This window comes from Erinaceus europaeus, chromosome 7, assembly GCF_950295315.1.
Source record: "Erinaceus europaeus chromosome 7, mEriEur2.1, whole genome shotgun sequence".
In the NCBI taxonomy this organism is placed as follows: Eukaryota; Metazoa; Chordata; class Mammalia; order Eulipotyphla; family Erinaceidae; genus Erinaceus; species Erinaceus europaeus.
In genome coordinates, this window is record NC_080168.1 from 45,018,981 (window position 1) to 45,040,110 (window position 21,130).

The 21,130-nt window shown below is 41.9% G+C and overlaps 1 protein-coding gene across 1 annotated transcript in view; it reads left to right on the plus strand.

The window, feature by feature from the left end:
* Positions 1-5,126: 5,126 nt before the first annotated feature.
* Positions 5,127-21,130, plus strand: part of POLR3B (RNA polymerase III subunit B) — a 133,685-nt gene continuing 117,681 nt past the window's right edge. The window contains exons 1-6 of the mRNA XM_060194341.1: positions 5,127-5,393; positions 12,347-12,379; positions 14,341-14,397; positions 14,477-14,541; positions 15,193-15,268; positions 19,640-19,740. Of these exons, the coding sequence (XP_060050324.1) occupies positions 5,322-5,393; positions 12,347-12,379; positions 14,341-14,397; positions 14,477-14,541; positions 15,193-15,268; positions 19,640-19,740 (404 nt within the window). The 5' untranslated portion in view covers positions 5,127-5,321. The remainder of the gene's footprint in view (positions 5,394-12,346; positions 12,380-14,340; positions 14,398-14,476; positions 14,542-15,192; positions 15,269-19,639; positions 19,741-21,130) is intronic.

Below are 21,130 nucleotides of genomic sequence, written 5' to 3' on the forward strand. Positions count from 1 at the left end.
ATCGCATCAGAGGCATGGTTCATTAAGCTCCAAATTGTCACTGACAGAGAAAACCAAGAGTATGCAAAAGGCTGCAGTTATTGCCCTTGATGTCAACTTCAAAGGATAGTGACAAAACCCAGTGTGTCCTCTTTTTATTTGGTAATCAGTGTGACTTAATCTTTCATGATTTAATCAGCCTTTTAAAAAGTATGTTTCTCTTGTCAATCAGTACCCTTTTGTTCCCATTTTTGAAAAGTGGGTTTCTTTTTTAATTTTAAAAACATTTATTTATTGGGCCTGGGCAGCACTCATAGTACTATCTTCAAGGACCTGGGTTCAAGCTCCTGCTCCCCACCTGCAGGAAGGACACTTCACAGTGAAGCAAGTCTGCAGGTGTCTTATCTTTCTCTCTCCCTCTCTATCTTCCCTCTCCTCTCAATTTTTATTTGTCCTACTGGATAAAATGATGGGGGGGGGGAATGGCCACCAGGAGAAGTGGATTTGTAGTGCCAGCACCAAGCCCCAGCAACTATATGCAAAAAAAAAAAATATATATATATATATATATATATATATATTAATAGGACATAGGACAGAGAGAAATTGAGAGGGGGAAGGGGAGACAGGCAGAGAAAAGGAGGGAGAAGGAAAGAATAGATTCCTGCAGCATTGCTTCACCACTCAAGCTTCCCCCTTGCAGGTGGGGATCAGGGGCTTGAACCTGGGTCCTTGTGCTTGGTAACATATATGCTCAACTGAGTGCACAATCATCTGGCTCTGTAGGCTACTTTTCATTTCCAAGCTTTACTGTATTAGTCTTTTTCAGATTTCAAGGCAAAGGGGCCTAGGGATTTATTGTTTGACTTGATAATCAACAAAGGAAGCCCAGGACTCTCTCCTAGCAGCTGCACTTGCAGGCTTGGTGTAGAATCTGAATATAATTTTCTTCAGAATGTAACAGCAATAGTAATAGCCATCAAGCACTTACCATATGGCAAGAACTACCCTAAGCAGTTTATATGAGCCATGTCTTATAACTGCACAAAATTCTAAGAGGCAAGCTTTACCATTATTTACAGATGTGCAGTGAAACTCAACAAGTTATCAAAGGCCACAGCGTTCATAGATACATCTGAACCTACAGTCTAACCCTTGAATACTCTTAACTCCTTGATATATTAATTTCCTTAGACCATCTGATCAAGATTATTTCTCAGTGGCAAGGTGTTGTGAAATGCCTGTTTATGCTCCCCATTACGGCCTGCTCTTTTGTAATGTGTGTGTTCTAACAGGTGAGCTACTGCCTGGCTCCTACTGCCTGTTCCTTTTGGTGCATCTTGATTAACAAAAAAAAAAAAAAAAACATACACACAAACAAACAAACAAAAAAACCAGGGAGTGGTTGGGGGAAATAACTCATCTGGCAGAGTGGATTTGCATATGTGAGTTTCCAGGTTTTACTCCTGGCAACACATGTACCAGAGTGGTGCTTTGGCTTATCTCTTTCTCTGTATGAGTCTTGTGAAACTCTCTTTCATGTCTAATGAATGAAGTAAACTATGAAAAAAAAAAATTCACCTCAGAGAATATAATGGGCCTATTTACCGTAAGTCTCTCTACCTCTTCTGCAGTAAGTTTTATGACAAGGGTCTTTGCCAGGAGCCATTTCTCTGCTTGATAGATGATAAGCTTTGAAACAATGGAATCCCTCGAGACAAGTGTTAATTCCCCCCTGGGCAGGCCATTTCCCCTCAGGTAAACCATTTATCAGTAATCAAGTGAGTCAACACACAGTTGTGGTAACAAACATGGTTTCGGCCATTTGTTGCAAGGAACATTCCGCTTTGAAGTTTGCTCCCCCTCCTCCTCCCCCTCCAGCATTCCCTCTCCTTCCCCAAAGCCTTATAATGCCTGTGAACACAATAAAATTTGGCAGCTTGATCAGAAACTTGTCTTGCTGTCGTTCTTTCGTGTCTCGTGTCCCTTTCATTCCAGGTCTTTTAGGTTCCTAGCCCCTGTTCACCGCCCTGCTGGTTGGGGCAGGTCTTGGGCTCCCTCACATGGCTGTCTTTGACAGTTTCCTGATCCTAGCAGTTCTGACAGACACATGAAACAAAGACTTCAGAGAAAGATCTGTGAGCAAAGCAAGAAGCCTGAGGTTTCAAACCATGCCTGCTTGCTCCAAATGAAGAACCCCCTCGGATTACAGAATCTAAATATTTCTGTCCACGTTTACCCTCCCTTTGCTGTTTGAGTGATGCGAGACTTCAAGGACTCTCCTTGTGCCCTGACCTTTTATTTATTTATTTACTTACCAGAGCACTGTTCAGCTCTGGCTTATGGTGGTGCAGGGGATTGAACCTGGGGCTTTGGAGCATCAGGCATGAGAGTCTGTTTGGATAACCATTATGCTATCTACCCTCTGTCTGAGCCCTGACCTTAACAGCCCTCATTCTTTCTCTAACATTGTTCTAGACTTCTCTAGTTCTGTTATGAATTTTGGCAGGTACAGACACCAGGAGCACACATATTTACCCCCCAGTCTGAATGCACCCAGGTTGTGAAGAGAGGATGTCTTTTTGTCTCAACTGTCTTTGTGTCTCTCAAAGATCTAAATTTTGACCAGAGTTGGTGGAGTAGTTCACTTGGATAGTATGCTGCTTTGCTATGTGTGCCAACCAGGTCTTTAACACACTGCAGAAGTTTTACTGCTGTGATGTCTCTTTTTCTCTCTCTGCATATATAATTAAATTATGGGCCAGGCCATAGCACGCCCAACTGAGCACACACACTATAGTGCTCAAGGACTTGGTTTAAGCTTCTGGTTTCCATCTGCAGGAAGAAAAGCTTTTCCAGGGGTGAAGCAGGGCTGCAGGTGTCTCTTTCTCTCTCTCTCTCTCTCTTCCCCTACTTCCCCTTCCCTTCTCAATTTCTATTCAAAATGACTAAGATATTTTAAAAATATTTTTTAAAGTTGCAAAGTAATGAATACACACACACACACACACACACACACACACACACACACTCACACACACACACATTTTACCACAGCATAAACACCAACTACAGCAACTCAGATGCAAGGAATCTTTCTAGTGTTCTCTGTATACACCTTCTTACTGGCTCTATGGGAGAAACACTTGGTTGCCCAATTTTGTCACTGTCACCAGAAGCCATCCTGCCATCATGCAGCCTGGTTTTCTCTCCTTGAAAGCTTCTCTGCCACCCCCATCCACTCAGTGTGGACATCACAGTAGAGTGATTCACAACAGGGTCTGTGGTCAGATACAATGGAAATAAGTTCCAACTATGCTTGGCATTTTTTTTAATTAGTGATTTAATAATGATCGACAAGACTGTGGGATAAGAAGGCACATAATTACATACAATTCCCACCACCAGAGTTCCATATCCCATCTCCTTCATGGGAAGCTTCCCTAATTTTTATCTGTCTGGGAATATGGACCAAAGATCTGATCTCTTTCTTTTTTTCTTTCTTTCTTTCTTTCCCTCCAGGATTGTCTCTGGATCTGGGTGCCTGCACCATGGAGGCCCATGGAGGCCATTTTCTCCTATTGTTGTTGCTGCTGCTGCTGTTGCTGGATAGGACAAAGAGAAATTGAGAGAAGAGGGGAAGACAGAGAGGGGGAGAGAAAGACAGACACCTGCATACCTGCTTCACCGCTTGTGTATCTACCCACCCTGCAGGTGGGGAGCCAAACGCTCAAACAGGGATCCTGCCTTTTGCACTATGTGCACTTAACATGGTATACTACCGCCCAGCCCCCCCCCCCCCCCCCCACCAAAGATCTTCGTAGGGAGCAGAAAGTAGGAGTTCTGGTTTCTGTAATGCTTCTCGGATGGACATGGGCACTGACAAGTGGATCCACACCCCCAGTTTGTTCTTATCTTTCCCCAGTGGGGCAAGGCTCTGGGGATGTGGGGTTCCAGGACAGTGGTGAGGTCGTCTGCCCAGGGAAGTCAGGTTGGTGTCATGGTAGTATTTGTAAGTTGGTAGTTGAAAAGCAGTATAATAAAAATCAGGACAAATTGTTTAATAATCAGGAACCAGCGGGCTAGGCAGTAGCGCAGCGGGTTAAGCGCATGTGGCCCAAAGCCCAAGGACCCGCTTAAGGATCCCGGTTGGAGCCCTCCGCTCCCCACCTGCAGTAGGGTCGCTTCACAAGTGGTGAAGCAGGTTTGCAGGTGTCTATCTCCCCCCTCCCCCCCCCCCCCCCCCCCGCTCCCCTCCTCTCTCAATTTCTCTCTGTCCTATCCAACAACAAAATCATCAATGGCAACAATAACAATAATGCCAACAAGGGCAACTAAATGGGAAAAATGGCCTCCAGGAGCAGTGGATTCACAGTGCAGGCACCGAGCCCCAGCAACAGGCTCAACAAAATAATAATTAATAATAATCATAATAATTAATAATAATCAGGAACCTAAAGGTAAGAGTATGGCAAATGAGATTTGGAGTCTTCATGTTGGAAGAAACTAGGAGGTATTTCAGGTATATTCAAAAGGGCCATGACTACTAATTTTTGCCTGAGCTCAACTTCCACCCCCAAAATCTGTGTCCTCAGCTGTCAAAGTGGAGGTGACTATACTTCTTCCCCAAGATCGTGGCACGGGTGAAGGTGCAGGAAAGTCTGTTTCAAGGCTGGACAGAGTGTGGGCACCTGGCACATGGAGGATCCCCTGAAGCTTTCAGAACTACTTCTTCTAGTGTTTGCCCTTCTTCCGTAGCCAGTCAACAGCGTCAGGTTGAGCCTGATGTCTGCTTGTTGCTGGCTTTGAAAGTGACTGGGATCCATGTGGATTCAGTCGGCTAGGAAGGATCCTCAGTTTCCCCAATAAATGGGTACTCAGAACTCAGCTCAGGTATGTCCCCTTTTCCCCTGTTCTCTTTTAATCAACGAGCCCCTAGTTGACTCAGCCTCTCTCCATGCCACATATTACTTTCCCACTTGGCTAAACATTTTATATATTTTTTTCACCACTGGTCTCAGTTCTGGCACACTTGGCAATGAAACAGGTCACTGGGATTTAAGATTCTCCCGCAAGACATCGGAGAGTCGCCAGAGGGAGCAGTTTCCCAGCTCGGCCTCAACCACATCCGGGTTCCCCGCAGGTTCGGGCGAACTGGGAACAGGCGGAACCTTTCTGTTGTGCCCCACCTGCAGGGAGGGGACGCTTTAAACCACTGCGCACGGCTCGCGCGGGTGTAGCAGTTTGCTTGGGACGGCGAGGGTCGATGAGCTTTGCTGACATCTTCCTTCGTCGTGAGCGTGGATGAGCTTTGCTGACATCTTCCTTCGTCGTGAGCAGCAATGGACGTGCTTGCCGAGGAGTTTGGGACGTTAACCCCCGAGCAGCTGGCGGCGCCCATCCCGACTGTAGAGGTGAGGTGGTGACAGCGGACGCGCACGCGGGCAGCGGAAGGGGCCGGCGCGCATCCTTAGCTTAGAGGCGTTGCCACGATGGCTCTTTCGGGGCGCGGGGGCGGGCCTCAGCTTCTGCGCATGCCCAGAAGTGCGCGGCGAGTGTCGCCTGAGTGGACCCCGAGAGCTGCCCGCTGCGGCGGGGTGCGGCGTGTGGGGGGCGGGGGCCTTCCGGGATCCCTGTGTATGCGCGTTGGGGCGGGGGCTCTTGGGGGGTTGCTTGCGGGGCCTTAGTCACACTGAAGCCGCGCGTGCTGCGAGCTCCCTGACACCCGGAAACTTTACTCGGCGTGGTGCTTCAGGTTTTAATTTTAAATTTCTACTATTTCTAACAGAGCACTGCTTAGTAAGGTGCGAGGGATTGAATTTGGGCGTTTGGAGCCTCAGGCATGAGAGTCTTTTGCATCACCAGTGTGTTGTCTTCCCCCGCCACACACCCTATTTTTATTTTACCCCCAGAGCACCGCTCAGCTTCGGCTTTAGGTGTTGCTGGGGATTGAACCTGGGACCTTGGAGCCTCGGGCTTGAAAGTCTCTTTGCAGAACCACTGTGCTGCGTTCCCTTGCCGTCCGGTTCAGCTGTAACCGGACTTTCTGCAGGACCTGCTGTGGTTTCTGGGTCCCCGCGGCCCGGGGACGCGGGGTGTGAGCTGGAGAAATGGGCGCCTTGCAGGAGGGGCGCCCCCTGGTGGATAAAGCGGCTCCAACACGACCCCTGAGTGGGGTCCCTGGCAGCACGTGCACTTTGGTTTTCTCTGGTTGAAAACCACAACAGCAACAAAAACCTAGAACAAAAGAAGGCCTGGGGGTGGGGGTGGGGGTGGGTTCTGGAAGACAGCATAAGGTCTATGCAAAATGAGTTTCATGCCTGGGTCTTCAGGGTCCTAGGTTCAATCCCCAGCACCAGCCTAAGCAGAAGCTAAGCAGTGTTCTGGGGGGAAAAAAGTGAGATTTCAGGTAAACAGTATTTGAAACCTATTAGAACTATTTGACAATACCATAATCTTAGTAAGGCGGACATGAAGAAAAATATAGCAGGAAAGATAAAGATCGTATTAGGAAAAGTCTTTTTTCTGTTTTGTTTCAGTCACGGGATCTCTACTCTGGGGCTTCCACTTTTCCAGGCCCCATTTTTATTCCGGTAGAGCCAGACATCACAGCACCTCCACTACCCTGTAGTTGCCAGGGTTTGGATCTGGGGTGGTAAGCTTGGCAAAGCACATGCTATACCCAGTGAGCTACCTCACCAGATTTTACTAGACATCTGGAGGAGCTTGGCTTTTTTTCTTTTTTCTTTTTAACCAGAGCCGCTGCTCAGCTGCTGTTGTATATGGTGGTACAGGGGATTGAACCTGGGTCTTTAGGGACTCAGGCATGAGAGAGTCTTTTCATAACCATTATGCTATCTACCCCTACTTTCCCCCCTCCCCCTTTTTAAGCCTAACCGTGGAACCCAGGGCCTCATAAATGTGGAGATTATGACTCTACCTCGGAGCTATATTCCTGGCCCCAAGGGTATTGGACTTTGTTCAGGAGCAATGAGATGCTAACTGCTGGAGAGTGGCATCATCTATGGGTCAGCTGGTGTCTGAGCTCCATTATAATCATTTTGAGGGAGTGAGATCCAGTCAGTCCACAGATTGAGTCTGTGAGTAGCTGCAGTATGTTCTAGATCATCATCAGACAAAACTGGATATTTATTTATAAAAATGAAACACTGACAAAACCATAGGACAAGAGGGGTACAACTCCACACAGTTCCCACTCCCAGAACTCCGTATCCCATCCCCTCCCTTGATGGCTTTCCTATTCTTTAGCCCTCTGGGAGTATGGACCCAAGGTCATTGTGGGGTGTAGAAGGTGGAAGGCCTGGCTTCTGTAATTGCTTCCCCACTGAACATGGGCATTGATTGATAGAGCTATACTCCCAGTCTGCCTCTCTCTTTCCCTAGTGGGGTGGGTTTCTGGGGAGTTGGAGCTCCAGGACACATTGGTTGTCTGTCCAGGGAAGTCTGGTTGGCATGATGCTAGCTAGCATCTGGAACCTGGTGGCTGAAAAGAGAGTTAACATTACAAAGCCAAATTGTTGACCAATCATGGACCTAAAGGCTGGAATAGTGCAGATGAAGAGTTGGTGGGGGTGAGGGGGTGTTTCCGTTTTGTAGATAGCTAGTAGGCATATTTTAGTTATTTTCTTTTTACTAGTTTCTTTTTCTTTTTTTTTTTTTTTCCCTGAGCCTGAAATCTGATATGCAGGTGGATCCAAGTTATTGTCTGGGGAGATGGTGGTATGGCTGGAAAAAGGACCAGAAAGCTGCATCAGTGGCTGAGAAAGCTATGGTATATATACACAATGGAATACTACACAGCTATTAAGAACAATGAACCCACCCTCTCTGACCCATTTTAAGGATGGAGCTAGAAGAAATTATGTTAAGTGAGCTAAGTCAGAAAGATAAAGCTGAGTATGGGATGATTCCACTCAAATAGAAGTGGAGAAAGAAGAACAGAAAGGGAAACTCAAAACTGTATTTTAACTCCAGGATACTTGTTATGTGCCAATCTAGGTTTAGTTTAAAATGAATTACAATACTTAATCCTCCAACATAAACACTATTTGTAGCCTATTTCCCCAGAGGAGATTTTGTAGCCTATTTCTCCAGGGGAGATTTTTAAGGCCTGGAGAGATTAAGTAACAGACTCAGGTTGATGTGGGATTTGGGGTCTGGTGGTCTGACTTCAAGGGTTATCTTTAACTACTGGCTGGATTGCTTTTCCAGGAAGCTAAGGGAATAAGCCTAAATTAATGATTTATGTCTTGCCTGAGGGAGCACTACCACGATTGCAGTTTTCCAGTTCAGACATAACTGCTCCTTTTCCTGGCTTTTTTCATCCATTTCATCACCCCATCTTAAGGTTTCTGCTGGCAAAGTGTCTCAAGTCTGAAACTTTACTCTCACTGTCCATCCAAGCACTGTCATCTCTCTTGCTTGTAAGTTTCTGACTTGTTCTTACTCCAGTTTTCTACTCTGCAGATGGTGCATAAATATGGTCTTGTTGCCCCTTGGTTAGAATGTTTCTGCTCTTAGGACAACCTGCAGCCTTCATTCTATTTATAAGGCTTTCCACACACAGTCTGGCCACTGTTATTACTCTAGTCTCTTTTCCCACCCACTCCCGTGTTTCATCCTGAATGTTTCTGCTCTACTCATAATTCCTTCTGGAGTTTCCCACTTTGCATTGTCCATGGATGTTATAGACATATATTATATTTCACTTAGGTTAGATTTGACAGTTACTTATAACTAACTACCACCCAATAAAAGATACAAAATTTCAAACTCACAAGCATACAGTCTCTACTTCAACCCCCAGCATTATATATGCCAGAATGATGCTCTGGTTCCCTCTCTCACTTCCCTATCTCCTTCCCCATAAATAAATACCTCTGAAAAAATTAATGAAAGCCTTAGCTAAGACTAAGGTTGAGAGAAGGGAAAGACCACTTAGGCAGTTACTAAAGAAATTCTGGTAAAACAAAATAGACGTGTAGGCTTTAGATACTCTGAAAAGAGGCAAGAAATCTTTTCTGATAGTGGTCTAGATGTCTACTGGAAGAACTCTTCCTTTGTCTACATACATATATTTAGTTCAAACGTACCCTCCTCCCAAACTTCATAGTTTCCATCATGAAGTCTTTTTCTTTTCTGTCTTTTCTGTTTTTTTTTTCTTCTCTATCATTATATTTATGTTTATTTACATGGTCCCCCCCCTTTGTTGTCCTTGTTGTTTTATCATCATTGTTGTTATTGCTGTCGTTGTTGGATAGGGCAGAGAGAAATGGAGAGAGGAGCGGAAGATAGGGTGGGGGTGGGGAGATAGACACCTGCAGACCTTCACCGCCTGTGAAGCCACTCCCCTGCAGGTGGGGAACCTGCGGCTTGAACCAGGATCCTTAGGCCGGTCTTTGCCTGCTGCACCACCACCCGGCTCCCTTCTCTTCTTTTTAAAAATATGTATTTATTTACTTGATAGCACAGAGAGAAATTGTGAGGGAAGGGGAGGTAGGAAGAAGAAGAGAGACCCACACACACTTGCAGCACTGCTTCATCACTTGTTAAGCTCTCCCCCTGCAGGTGGGAACGGGGGGGGGGGGGGGTTTGAACCTGGGTCCTTGGATGAACAAGTGCTCTCAACCAGGTGCACTACCACCTGGCCTCAATAGATGGACAGAAAAACATCTCAGCCCCATAACTTCTTTGGTGATTTCGGGGCTGGGCTTGAACCTGGGTTTTGCCCATGACGAAGAAAGTATACTATCCAAAACTTAGTTTTTTGAAGGTTTGCTTTTTGTTTTTAAGATTCATTTATTTCTTATTGAGAGAGAAAAGAGCACTCCAGTATAATTCTGGCTCATGTGTTTTCAGGGACTGAACTCAGTACTTCATGCTTCAGAGTCCAGAGCTTTTCCATTCTGTTACTTCCCAAGCTGCAAGACCTTTTTACTTCAATTGATAATTTTTAAAAAGACTTATTTATTTACGAAAGAAAGGGGGAGAGATCCAACACAGACCCTCATGCTTGAGGCCACAAAACATATACATGTATATGTATATGTATGTATATATACACTTTTTTTTTTAGTTTGGATAGAGATAAATTGATGGGGCCAGGTGGTAGCATACCTGGTTGAGTGCACATGTCACTGTGTGCAAGGACCTGAGTTTGAAACCCTGTGCCCTACCTGCAAGGGGAAGCTGTGCTGTAGGCCTCCCTCCTGTTTCCCTCTCAATTTCTGTCTCTGTCCTGTTGTTAAAATTTCGGCGGCTCTAGCTGGCCGGGCTAGCTTCACGGGCCGGTAACAGAGACGGAGACAACGGCTGGGCAGGGAAGCTGTATTTCTTTATTCAGGAACAACGATTCATAAACTAAGACAAACTAATGACCAAGCAGAACTCTGCTGTCTCTTTGCGGCGGCGCAAACACTCTCTCTTCTTCTGTAACTCAGGAACTCTAGAACTCTGCAACTCTTCCACACTGGAACTCTGGAACCTTCTCGCGGGGGTTCCTAGGGGCGGGGCCAAGCGGCCCGCGAAATTAACAGGACTGATCCAATTCTCTTGGTGGGGGAGAACTAGAACCCAATGTAAAACATACAACACTGTCCATTAAGTAAATAAAATATTTTTTAAAAGAGAGACAAATTGAGAGGGAAGGGGGAAATGGGGGGGGGTGGAGAAGGAAATGCAGCACTATTTGACCACTCAAGCTTCCCCATGTAAATGGGCACCAGGGGCTTGAACTTGGGTCCTTGTGCATTGTAACCTATGCGCTCTAGTAGACAACCTCCTCCCACTCCTCCCCTTCCTGTCTCTTCCTCCTCCTCCTCCTGTTCATTATTATTTTACCAGAACACTGCTCAGCTCTGCCATTTGGTGGTGCTAGGGGTTGAACCTGGGACCTTTGGTGCCTCAGACATGAAAGTTATTTTGCATAACCGCTATTCTTATCTCTCTAGTCTAAGACTTAATTTTTTAAAATTTATTAGTGATTTAATATTTATTTACAAAATTATGAGATAACAGGAGTATAATTCTACACTGTTCCCATCACCAGAGTTCTGTGGATTGACTTATTTCTATAAATATATTTTTATGTATTTGCCTATTTTTTTTTTTTTCTGTGGTCCTGTCTTCTCTTTCTAAGTCACATCTACACCTGTTACTACTTCGGAATGTTCTTTTTTCCCGACATGATTTTTTTTTTACATTTTAAAAATATTTTTTATTTTTATTTATTCCCTTTTGTTGCCCTTATTATTTTATTGTTGTAGTTACTATTGTTGTTGTTATTGATGTCATTGTTGTTGGATAGCACAGAGAGAAATGGAGAGAAGAGGGGGAGATGGGGAGAGAAAGATAGACACCTGCAGACCTGCTTCACTGCTTGTGAAGCTACTCCCCTGCAGGTGGGAGCCCGGGGCTTGAATTGGGATCCTTGTGCTTAACCTGCTGTGCTACCGCCTGACTCCCGCCAAGACTTGATTTTTTTAAAAGATATTTTAGGGTAAAGATTTCCATATTCCTTGTGCTTGTATATCCCTTCTTACTTGCAGTGGGATCCTTATACCGGTCCTTACGCTTAACCCACTGCGCTACCACCCGACTCCCCTAGAAATTATTATTTTAGCCAGAAAGAGAAGGATGAATGTGGGATGATCTCACAGACAGAAGTTGAAAAATAAGAACAGAAGGGAAAACACTAAGCAGAAAACTTGGACCAGAGTTGGTGTATTGCACCAAAGTAAAAGACTCTGCGGTGGGGCAAGAGTTCAGGTCCTGGAACATGATGGCAGAGGAGGATCTAGAGGGGGTTGAATTGTGTGGGAAACAAATGTTACATATGTACAAACTACTGTATTTTACTGTCAACTGTAAACCATTAATCCCTCCAGTAAGGAAAAAAAAATGTAAAGAAAAATTTCTTTTTTTGGAATTGGGAAATGTAAAGCACATATCTTACCAGGCATTAGGCCCTGCATTCTATTCCTAGTACCACATGGGAACGCCAGTGTGCCAATATATTTCATTTCTGATTATTTTAACTTAGTTTACTTCACTAAGGAGGTATCTACCAGCTTTCTCCCTTTCTTTCTCTCTCTCAAAATCATTAAAAATTAACCAGGGAGTCTGTTCCTCAGTATTTGTATGCATGAGACTCTGGGTCATTTTCAGCACTGCCTTAAAAAAAATGTTATTTTGGATGATGATTATAAATCCTCCTCTTCCTCCTCCTCCTCCCTCTCTCCTCTTCTCCTTCACAGCAATAAAGTATGTTAGTTTTAGTACATTAAAATAGCTTGTTATAAAATTATTGTTACTAAAAGACTTCTCATACTTTTGTTTTGGTTTACAGGAAAAATGGAGATTACTTCCAGCATTTTTAAAGGTAATGGTTTAACATTTATAATAATTTGTTTTTTTTTAATGAAAAATGTTAAGAAATTATAATTTTTAAAAGATAAATGTTTATCACTAACTTGTAAAAGTTGATGGTATAATCATCTATTTTTAGAGATAGGGATATTTATTGTATAGTAGCAAAGTGTCCTCAGAGAAACACTTCCGAATGAAGGAGCCAAAACTGCACTAGGAGGAAGGTAGACCTCAGGTCAGTAGAAAGGGGGATTTTTCTTTTTCTAGTTATGAAGACTTTGAAAGTGTGATGGCCACTTTGTAGGTGAGGTTCCTAATAAAGATGTGCAATTACAATAAAGACTCTGTGATTACAGCCTATTAAGGAGTGCTCTAGAAGTGTTGAACTAATTGATTTTAATATTAATGTAAAAACAGTTGATATGATATGATCCTCGGTGTTTGCCATCTGTGTTTGGTTCATTGTTTCCCAGTGCAGTTAAGTGGCGCCTAAGAAGATGAAAGGAAAGTCACTGTAACTGGCGTCTGATCTTAATTTCTCTTTTTCACTTTGCTGTTATTTATGTAAGATTTTTTATTTTGTTTTTATCAAAGTGTCACGCAACTCTGGCACTTGATGATGTTAGTGATTGAACCTAGGACTTAAAGCCTCAAGAATAATGGTTACATAAAGGTCATTATTTAAAATATTTATTTATTCACTTTTATTGCTCTTATTTTATTGTTGTAGTTATTGATGTCCTTGTTGGATAGGACAGAGAAAAATGGAGAGAGATGGGGAAGACAGAGAGGGGGAGAGAAAGATAGACACCTGTAGACCTGCTTCACCGCCAGTGAAGCGACTTCCCTGCAGGTAGGTAGCCAGGGCCTCGAACCGGGATCCTTACGCCAGTCCTTGCGTTTGCGCCATGCTTGTGCTTAACCCGCTGCTGTGCTACTGCTGACTCCCCTACAGAGGTCATTTTGCATAACCGTTATGCTATCTCCTCAGCCCTCATTTTCAGTTTTTTTTTTTTTTTTGCCTTCAGGGTAGGCTTGGAGCCTGCACTGCGAATTCACTGCTCCTGGAGACCATTTTTTCCATTTTGTTGCCCTTGTTACCTTTGTTGTTGTTATTATTATTGTTATTGCTGTTGTTGTTGGATAGGACAGAGAAATCTAGAGGGGGAGAAAGAGGTAGACACCTGCAGACCTGCTTCATCTCCTGTGGCTTGACCCCCCCTTCAGGTGGGGAACCAGGGGCTTGAACCGGGATCCTTATGCCAGTCCTTATGCTTTGTGCCATGTGCACTTAACCTGCAGCACTACTGCCCAACCCCCTTATTTTTAGTTTTCTTAGTAGAGTTCCTCCCCCCCCCCCATTTAATCTGCAAGGGGTAGGAATAATTTGTTTGGATACATGAAAATCAGGAAAGTGCCCAGACCAAAAACAAAAATAGGTTATATCTGAAGATTGAAATCTGCTGCTTACTCAGTTGATGTGTTTTCTGAAAAAGAAAAAAAAATTTTTTTTAATTCAAAGTACACTTTCCCTTATGTGTTAGCTTATGACAAAAAGATTGGGTATCTTTAAATACTTAAATCTTGAATTTCAAAGGTCAAGTTGCTTCTCGAGTAAGATGGAGATATAGAAGACATATAAGTAAAATTCATAAGTCATTTTTTTTTTCTTCAGAACACTTCTAACCTCTGGTTTCTGGTGATACTGGGGTGTGAACCTGGATTTTTTTTTTTTAACTTTTATTTTGTATTGTTTACCAGAGTACTGCTCATTTCTGCCTTATGGTGATATGGGGAATTGAATTTGGGACTATGGAGCCTCAGGCATGAGACTCTCTTTGCGTAACCATTATGCTATCTATCCCCCACCCAGTTATTTATTTTTTCTTACTGTGGTTTTATCACCTGTGTTTAGAGCTGATTATATAAGTTTCTATCTTGTTGCTAATCTTTTACCTTTTTTTAATTGTTTAGGTGAAAGGCCTTGTGAAGCAACACATAGACTCATTTAACTATTTTATTAATGTAGAGGTAAGCTCAGATCTTAGAGACATTAATAAGAATTAGTTTGAAGCCAGACTCTTTCCTAATGTCATTGTCTCCTTGGCAGATAAAGAAGATAATGAAAGCCAATGAAAAGGTTACAAGTGATGCTGACCCTATGTGGTACTTAAAGTAAGCAACCAGCTGTTCTTGATTTGCTATTTTGATTGTCTAGCATTTTTCAAAAATGAATGAAGTTATTAAAACTTTGAAGAATAGATTTATAAAATGATTCATCAAATATCCACTTTTTGATTACCCCACAAGTAGTTATAGAAGCTGTCAGATTTCAGACATTGTGACACTTTTATTTTGGGATTATTTTAGACTTTGAGAAAAATTACAAAAATAGTTCAGAGCTCTCATATTCTTCTTTATTGAACTCCCGCTAAATATTAACATCTTACACAGCCTTAGCACAATTGGCAAGCCACAGAACTAGCGTTAATATAATACTATCAGTTAATCTACAGACCTCACTAAGTTTTCTCTCTTGTTATTTGTACTATAGATAATGTTTTATAATTCATTTTTTTTGTAAGTGTCATTTTTAGGGCACAGCATCCCCAGTATTTTTGTAAGAAGTTTTATTGTATATCTTTAGTTACTTTCCCTACTTTATACTGTCATTTCAAGAAGATATCCACTTAAATTTTTGATTTGTTTATAATCCTTAGAAAGATAAGTATTTGTCAAAGCACAATTCTTGTGGGTGAAAATAGCTTCTTTGTTTATATGCTCTTTGATGAAATATAATTAGAAATGTAAAAATTGCTTTTTCAGATATCTTAATATATATGTTGGGCTTCCTGATGTTGAAGAAAGCTTCAATGTAACTAGACCAGTATCCCCTCATGAGGTAATAATAAGCCTTACTCTAATTGGACTTGGTTGATTTAATTAAAAACCTATGCTTTTAACATTTTATTCTTTTAAAGGATGATTTTATTAATATTAAAAACTTAAAATTTTGATTTTTTTTTTATTAGATCACTGTATTAGAGAAATGTTGATTTACAAGACTGTTGTTGTCACAGGAGTCACAGTTTCTCATTTCCTCAAGATTAAAGGGTGATTTTTAAAAAGGAAAACTTGGGGTCTAGGCGGTAGCGCAGCAGGTTATGTGGACGTGGTGCAAAGACTGGTGTAAGGATCCCAATTCAAGCCCCAGCTTCCCACCTGAAGGGGGTCACTTTGCAAGTGGTGAAGCAGGTCTGCAGGTATCTTATCTTTCCTCTTCTCTCGATTTCTCTCTGTCCTCTCCATCGACAACAACTATAATAACAATAACTACCACAAGGGCAAAAAAAATGGGAAAAATAGCCTCTAGGAGTAGTGGATTCATAGTGCAGGCGCCAAGCCCCAGCGATAACCCTGGAGGCAGAAAAAATAAATAAAGCAAAATAGGAAAAAACACACACACCTCTCTCCTTCTCTCTCTGCATGTGTGTAAATATATATGGGACAAGAAAACTAAAATATGTAAGTACTTGTGTAACACTATTACACTAAACAATTCTGTAGTATTTAGTTTGTCATTTATTCTTAGGTAACTTGTTCTGTCCTACTTATGTCTTGTTTCTGAGCATTTTTGTGGTCGCCTACTCTGTGCTTGTCAGACATTTGAGCCTAGCACAGTGGGGTATTTATTATAGGAGTTAACTTGCAGAGCATCCTTCCCCCCCTTTTTTTTTTATAATAGACCACTACTGTTCAGCTCTGGCTTATGTTGGTACAGCGAATTGAACTGGGACCTCTGAGCCTCAGGCATGCAAGTCCCCTGCCCGAGCGTATTTTTCTGAGAGTCAGTAGGCAGGTATTGTTTTAGTCAGGGGAATTGAAAGATTAGAACTCAATCTAATAGGAAATGATGAGAAGAAAATTTAAGTACTTAAGAATTACAGACGAAAGATTTTTATAAATCTACTTACTACCTTTCAGCATATTCTAGATTTTTCTTCATACTTTCCACTTAGAGTCCATAACTGGAAATCAGTTCTGAGAAAAGAATTACTTGTTAATTTAATTTAGTTTCTTTCTGACCAGAGCATCATTTAAGTCTGGCTGTTAGTGGTGCCAGGGATCAAGACTGGGATGATTTTTGAAGCTTTATACTCATACCTAACTCAAGGATAGGAATATATGTGAGAAATGTGTCAAGCAATTTTGCTATGTAAACATTATAAATGTTAATATGTAAATCTGCATAGTAAGGCTACTACACACCTGACTTGTGTGATCTAGCTTATTTGGATATGTTTTGATATGCAATCTGTCATATGTGCAAAAACTCATTAGTGATGCTTGACTGTCTGGTTTTTGAATGTGAAACTAAAATAATGATGAGGGAACATAACAGAAAATTTTTTCAGTTTTATTTATTTTTATTATTATCTTTACTTATTTATTGGATAGAGATTGTCAGAAACCAAGAGGGAAGGGGGTGATAGGGAGAGAGGCAGAGAGACTCCTACATCCCTGCTTTACCACTTGCGAGGCTTTCCTCCTGCAGATGGGGACCAGGGTCTTGAACCTGGGACCTTGTGCATTGTAACGTGCTCAACCAGGTGCACCACCACCTGGCCCCGAAAGTCGTTTTTAAAGAACAGTTATATGTAACTCCAGCGTTAATACTGTTATTTTAGAATGCTGTGTTAAAGAGTGGTTTAAGCGGGGCCAGGTGGTGGCACACCTTGTTGAGCAGACGTGTTACAATGTGAAAGGGCCCCGGTTCAAGTCCCTGGTCCCCACCTGCAGGGGGAAAGCTTCACAAGTGGTGAAACAGGGCTACAGGTGTCTCTTTGTCTCCCTCTCTACCACCCCTTTCCCTCTCAATTTCTGGCTGTCTCTATCCAGCAAATAAATAAAGAAATTTTTTAAAAATTTGAAGAAAAAAAAAAGAATGGTTTAAGCAAGGTTAAACAGGAGTTATAGCCAACCATTTTATATCGATGTGCTGTTATTAATCAAGTATTGATTGAACATGTATTTTGTACCTTAACATTGAGAGATGCAAAATAAATGAGATAGAGTATCCTTTTCAAAGTTGTTCATACTCTGGTAATGAGGTTAGAGCAACAAAATATATGAAATGAAGACATTAGTGGTTACAAACTTGAATGTCTAGAAGGTTAAGGTATGTAGTAAGGGAAGTATGTGAAATTATATTGGATAAAGAAATAAAAGTACATGAATATTGTTGTAGCTAGAGAGATAGACTGCAAAGATTTCTCAGAAAAGTTAGATTCTGAGATATGGTGGGAGTGGGAGAGCCATTGAGTGGGTTGGACAGATTCTGTCAGTGTAGCCTATCCTTGTGAGAAGAGGCAACAGTGGACAAGGATGCTCAAGGAGGATGTTTGGGGTCTTGTTAGGTGCTTCCAGTTTTTACTGTATCTGCTAGATTTTGTTTCTATTTGAAAATGTAAATTTGTGTTAAGACCTATTGTGGGCATTACCTTAGCTCTGTCAGTAAAAATGAGATTTTTATTGTACTCTGTGCTAGATATCATTATTAAAATATATATCTATACTCTTTTTTGTATTTTATTTTTTGGATAGAGGCAGAGAAATTGAGAGGGAAGGAGGAGATAGGGAGAGCAAAAGGTCACCACTCACGAAGCTCCCCCCCCACAAGTAGGGACCCGGGGTTTGAGCCCAATCCTTATGCACTACAACGTGTACTCAGCCAGATACGCCACCACCTGGCCCCATATTTATATTCTTGACAAATGAAATCATTTCCATCCTTATCCTATATACAGAGACTGAGATGCAGAAAGATCATTTTAAACTCAATTGATAAGAGCCAAGGCTTGAATATGAGCACTCGGGCTTACACTCCGAACCACTATGCCATATTACCTTTGCCCTAAAGAAGGAAACTTGGCCTTAGTATAAGGTAGCCAGCTTTTATTGAATAATAATAGGAATATCTTTTAAAAATTAAATCCAAGGTATTGTTAGAAAGATTAGAAAAAGTTTAAATCTAGGGCCTGAATGGCGGTGGACCCAGTAGAGAAAAAACCAAGTGTTAGGACTTAGGTTCAAGCCCCTGGTCCCCACCTATAGGGAACAATCTTCACAAGTGGTGGTGGAACAGTGCTGCAGGTTTCTCTCTCACTCTCTGTATCTCCTTATCTTTTTTCCCTTTTATCACTTTCTCATCATCTACTAAAAGAAAAGGAGAAATGATCACTGGGATCCATGGATTTGTGTAGGCACTGATCCATAGCAATAGCACTGGTTAAAGAAAAGAAAAAAGAAAGGGAAAAGTTTAAATCTGTCTTTGGTTCAGTGGAAATCATACAATGTTCAGATGCTTTAAATTGTGTAGTGAATGTTCAGAGATAATTACTTTTTTGAAGTTGAAAGGAAAGGGGTAGACAGGGAGAGAGACAGATTCCTGCAACACTGCTTTCCCATGCTAAACTAAAACACAATTCAACCATTTCTAAAGTTCCCCAAATGTTTCAGGAATTTTTAGAATGATGTGGTGAACGATTTGAACTATGAGTCTACCATTCAGAAAGGAATTTTGTATATTTTAGTAATTTTACTTCGTAAGTTAGGAGTTTTTGTATAGTTAGTTGAGCTGGGGAAATAAAAGGAAGTATAGTTTGAATTCATTTCTATACTTGTGATTATTATACTGTTTTGGTTGTTCATTTTCTTTTTTTTAAAAGCCAACCACACTGACCAATTTCCATGGCCTCTGTTTGCAGGGATCACTCAAAGATAAGGGAGCAAGCCAACGATGACATCAGATCAGTGAGAACTTATTGTTCCAGTTCTGGACTGGCAAGGGTAGAGATCTGACAATCTAGAGAACATTAGTTTGCATCCTTCCCCTCATGGAGAAGGTAGGCCTATAAAGCCCAGTTTTGAAGGCAGCTCAGTGTTCTGATCAGAATTCAAAATGGGTCGTATCTCTGCTAGATACAGAGCTCCTGGAAGCTGCCAAGACTACTTTCCTTTTTTCTTTCTTTTTAATTTTTTTTTTATTGGCTAGAGATAGAAATTGAGAGGGGAGAGAGAGCTAGAGAGAGAGACTGAGAGACATCTGCAGACCTGCTTCACCACTTGTGAGGCTTACCCCCTGCAGGTAGGACCAGGGACTTAAACCCAGGTCCTTGCACACTATAGTGTGTGTGATTAACTAGGTGTGCTACTGCCTGGACCCAAGACTCTTCTAGAGAAGGAGCAGTGATTCTCTCTGATTCTGTTGCAGTGCCGTCTACGGGACATGACATACTCTGCCCCTATCACAGTGGATATTGAATATACCCGAGGCAGCCAGAGGATCATCCGCAATGCCTTACCCATTGGCAGGTGAGAAACACATTCTGCATTGGAGCCACACTGCCTGCATTTCAGCCCTGTGAGGTGACCTTGAACAATAGTGGGCAAGGAGTGTAGAATGTAACTTGGATTTGTTGGATGCCTGTTATGTGCACGATGATTTGATAGGTGATTTCATTTGTTAATCCTGCAATCATAAAAAGGATGTTTAGTAGTGTGACTAGCAATATCAAACACAATGTAAATTATCTCATTTATTTATTTGCTTGTTGAGAAAAATATTTTACTTGAATTCAACTAATACTTATCCTTGGTAACAAATTCTATCATGTATGAGTGTTTAATACAAGGCAATAACCTTCTTTACCCTTCCTCAGCCCTTGTCCTACTTCCACCCTTCTGTCCAGTTCTGTTATTTATTCTGGTGGTCCTGGAGTTCAGACCTGGCATCTCTCCCATGCAGGTCCCATGTGCTATCTTTCTAGCTAGCCCTATATCTGTAACTTTAAATGGTATGCTTCTACTCTTCTAATGATATATCAACTTTAATCTTTATTGACTCCTATAAGATGTAGATTAATTTATGTACATCTCTATTTTTGTTTTGTTCCCACAAATTTTGCTTCACATTTTTAGTTCTTTGTTTGCTGTGGTTATATTATTTTTACTTGTTATTTCCTTATTTATTTTTACTGTCACACTGCTTAGCTCTGACTTTATTTGGGACCTGATTGAACCTGGAACCAAAGAGCCTCAGGCATGAATATTTTATTTATTTACAAAAAGGAAATATTGACAAAACCATAGCATAAGAGGGGTACACCTCCACACAATTCCCACCACCAGAACTCCATATCCCATCCCCTCCCCTGATAGCTTTCCTATTCTTTAACCCTCTGGGATTATGGAACCAAGGTCATTGTGGGATGCAGAAAATGGAAGGTCTGGCTTCTGTAATTGCTTCCCCACTGAACATGGGCATTGACAGGTCTATCCATACTCCCAGACAGGCATGAATATTTTTTACATAGCTACTGAGTATCTCCTCAGCAGCCCCCCTCCTTTGAAAACAAAACAAAACAACAAAAACAAAGGAACAAAAAGATAGAACACAACTCAGTCTGACTATTGGTGGTGTTGGAATTTTAATTTCATTTAAAAATTTATTTATTTTTATTCTTGGATAGAGACAGATTTTGAGAGGGGAGGAGGAGATAGAGGGAAAGAGACAGAGAGACATCTGCAGCCCTGCTTCACCACTTAATGAAGTTTACCCACTGTGGGTGGGGACCAGGGGCTTGAACCTGGTTCTTTGTGCACTGTAATGTGTGTGCTTAACCAAGCGTGATACCACCTGGCCCCTGGAATTTTAATTTTATTTACTTATTTGAGATAGAGACACAGAGACAGTGGAAGAGAC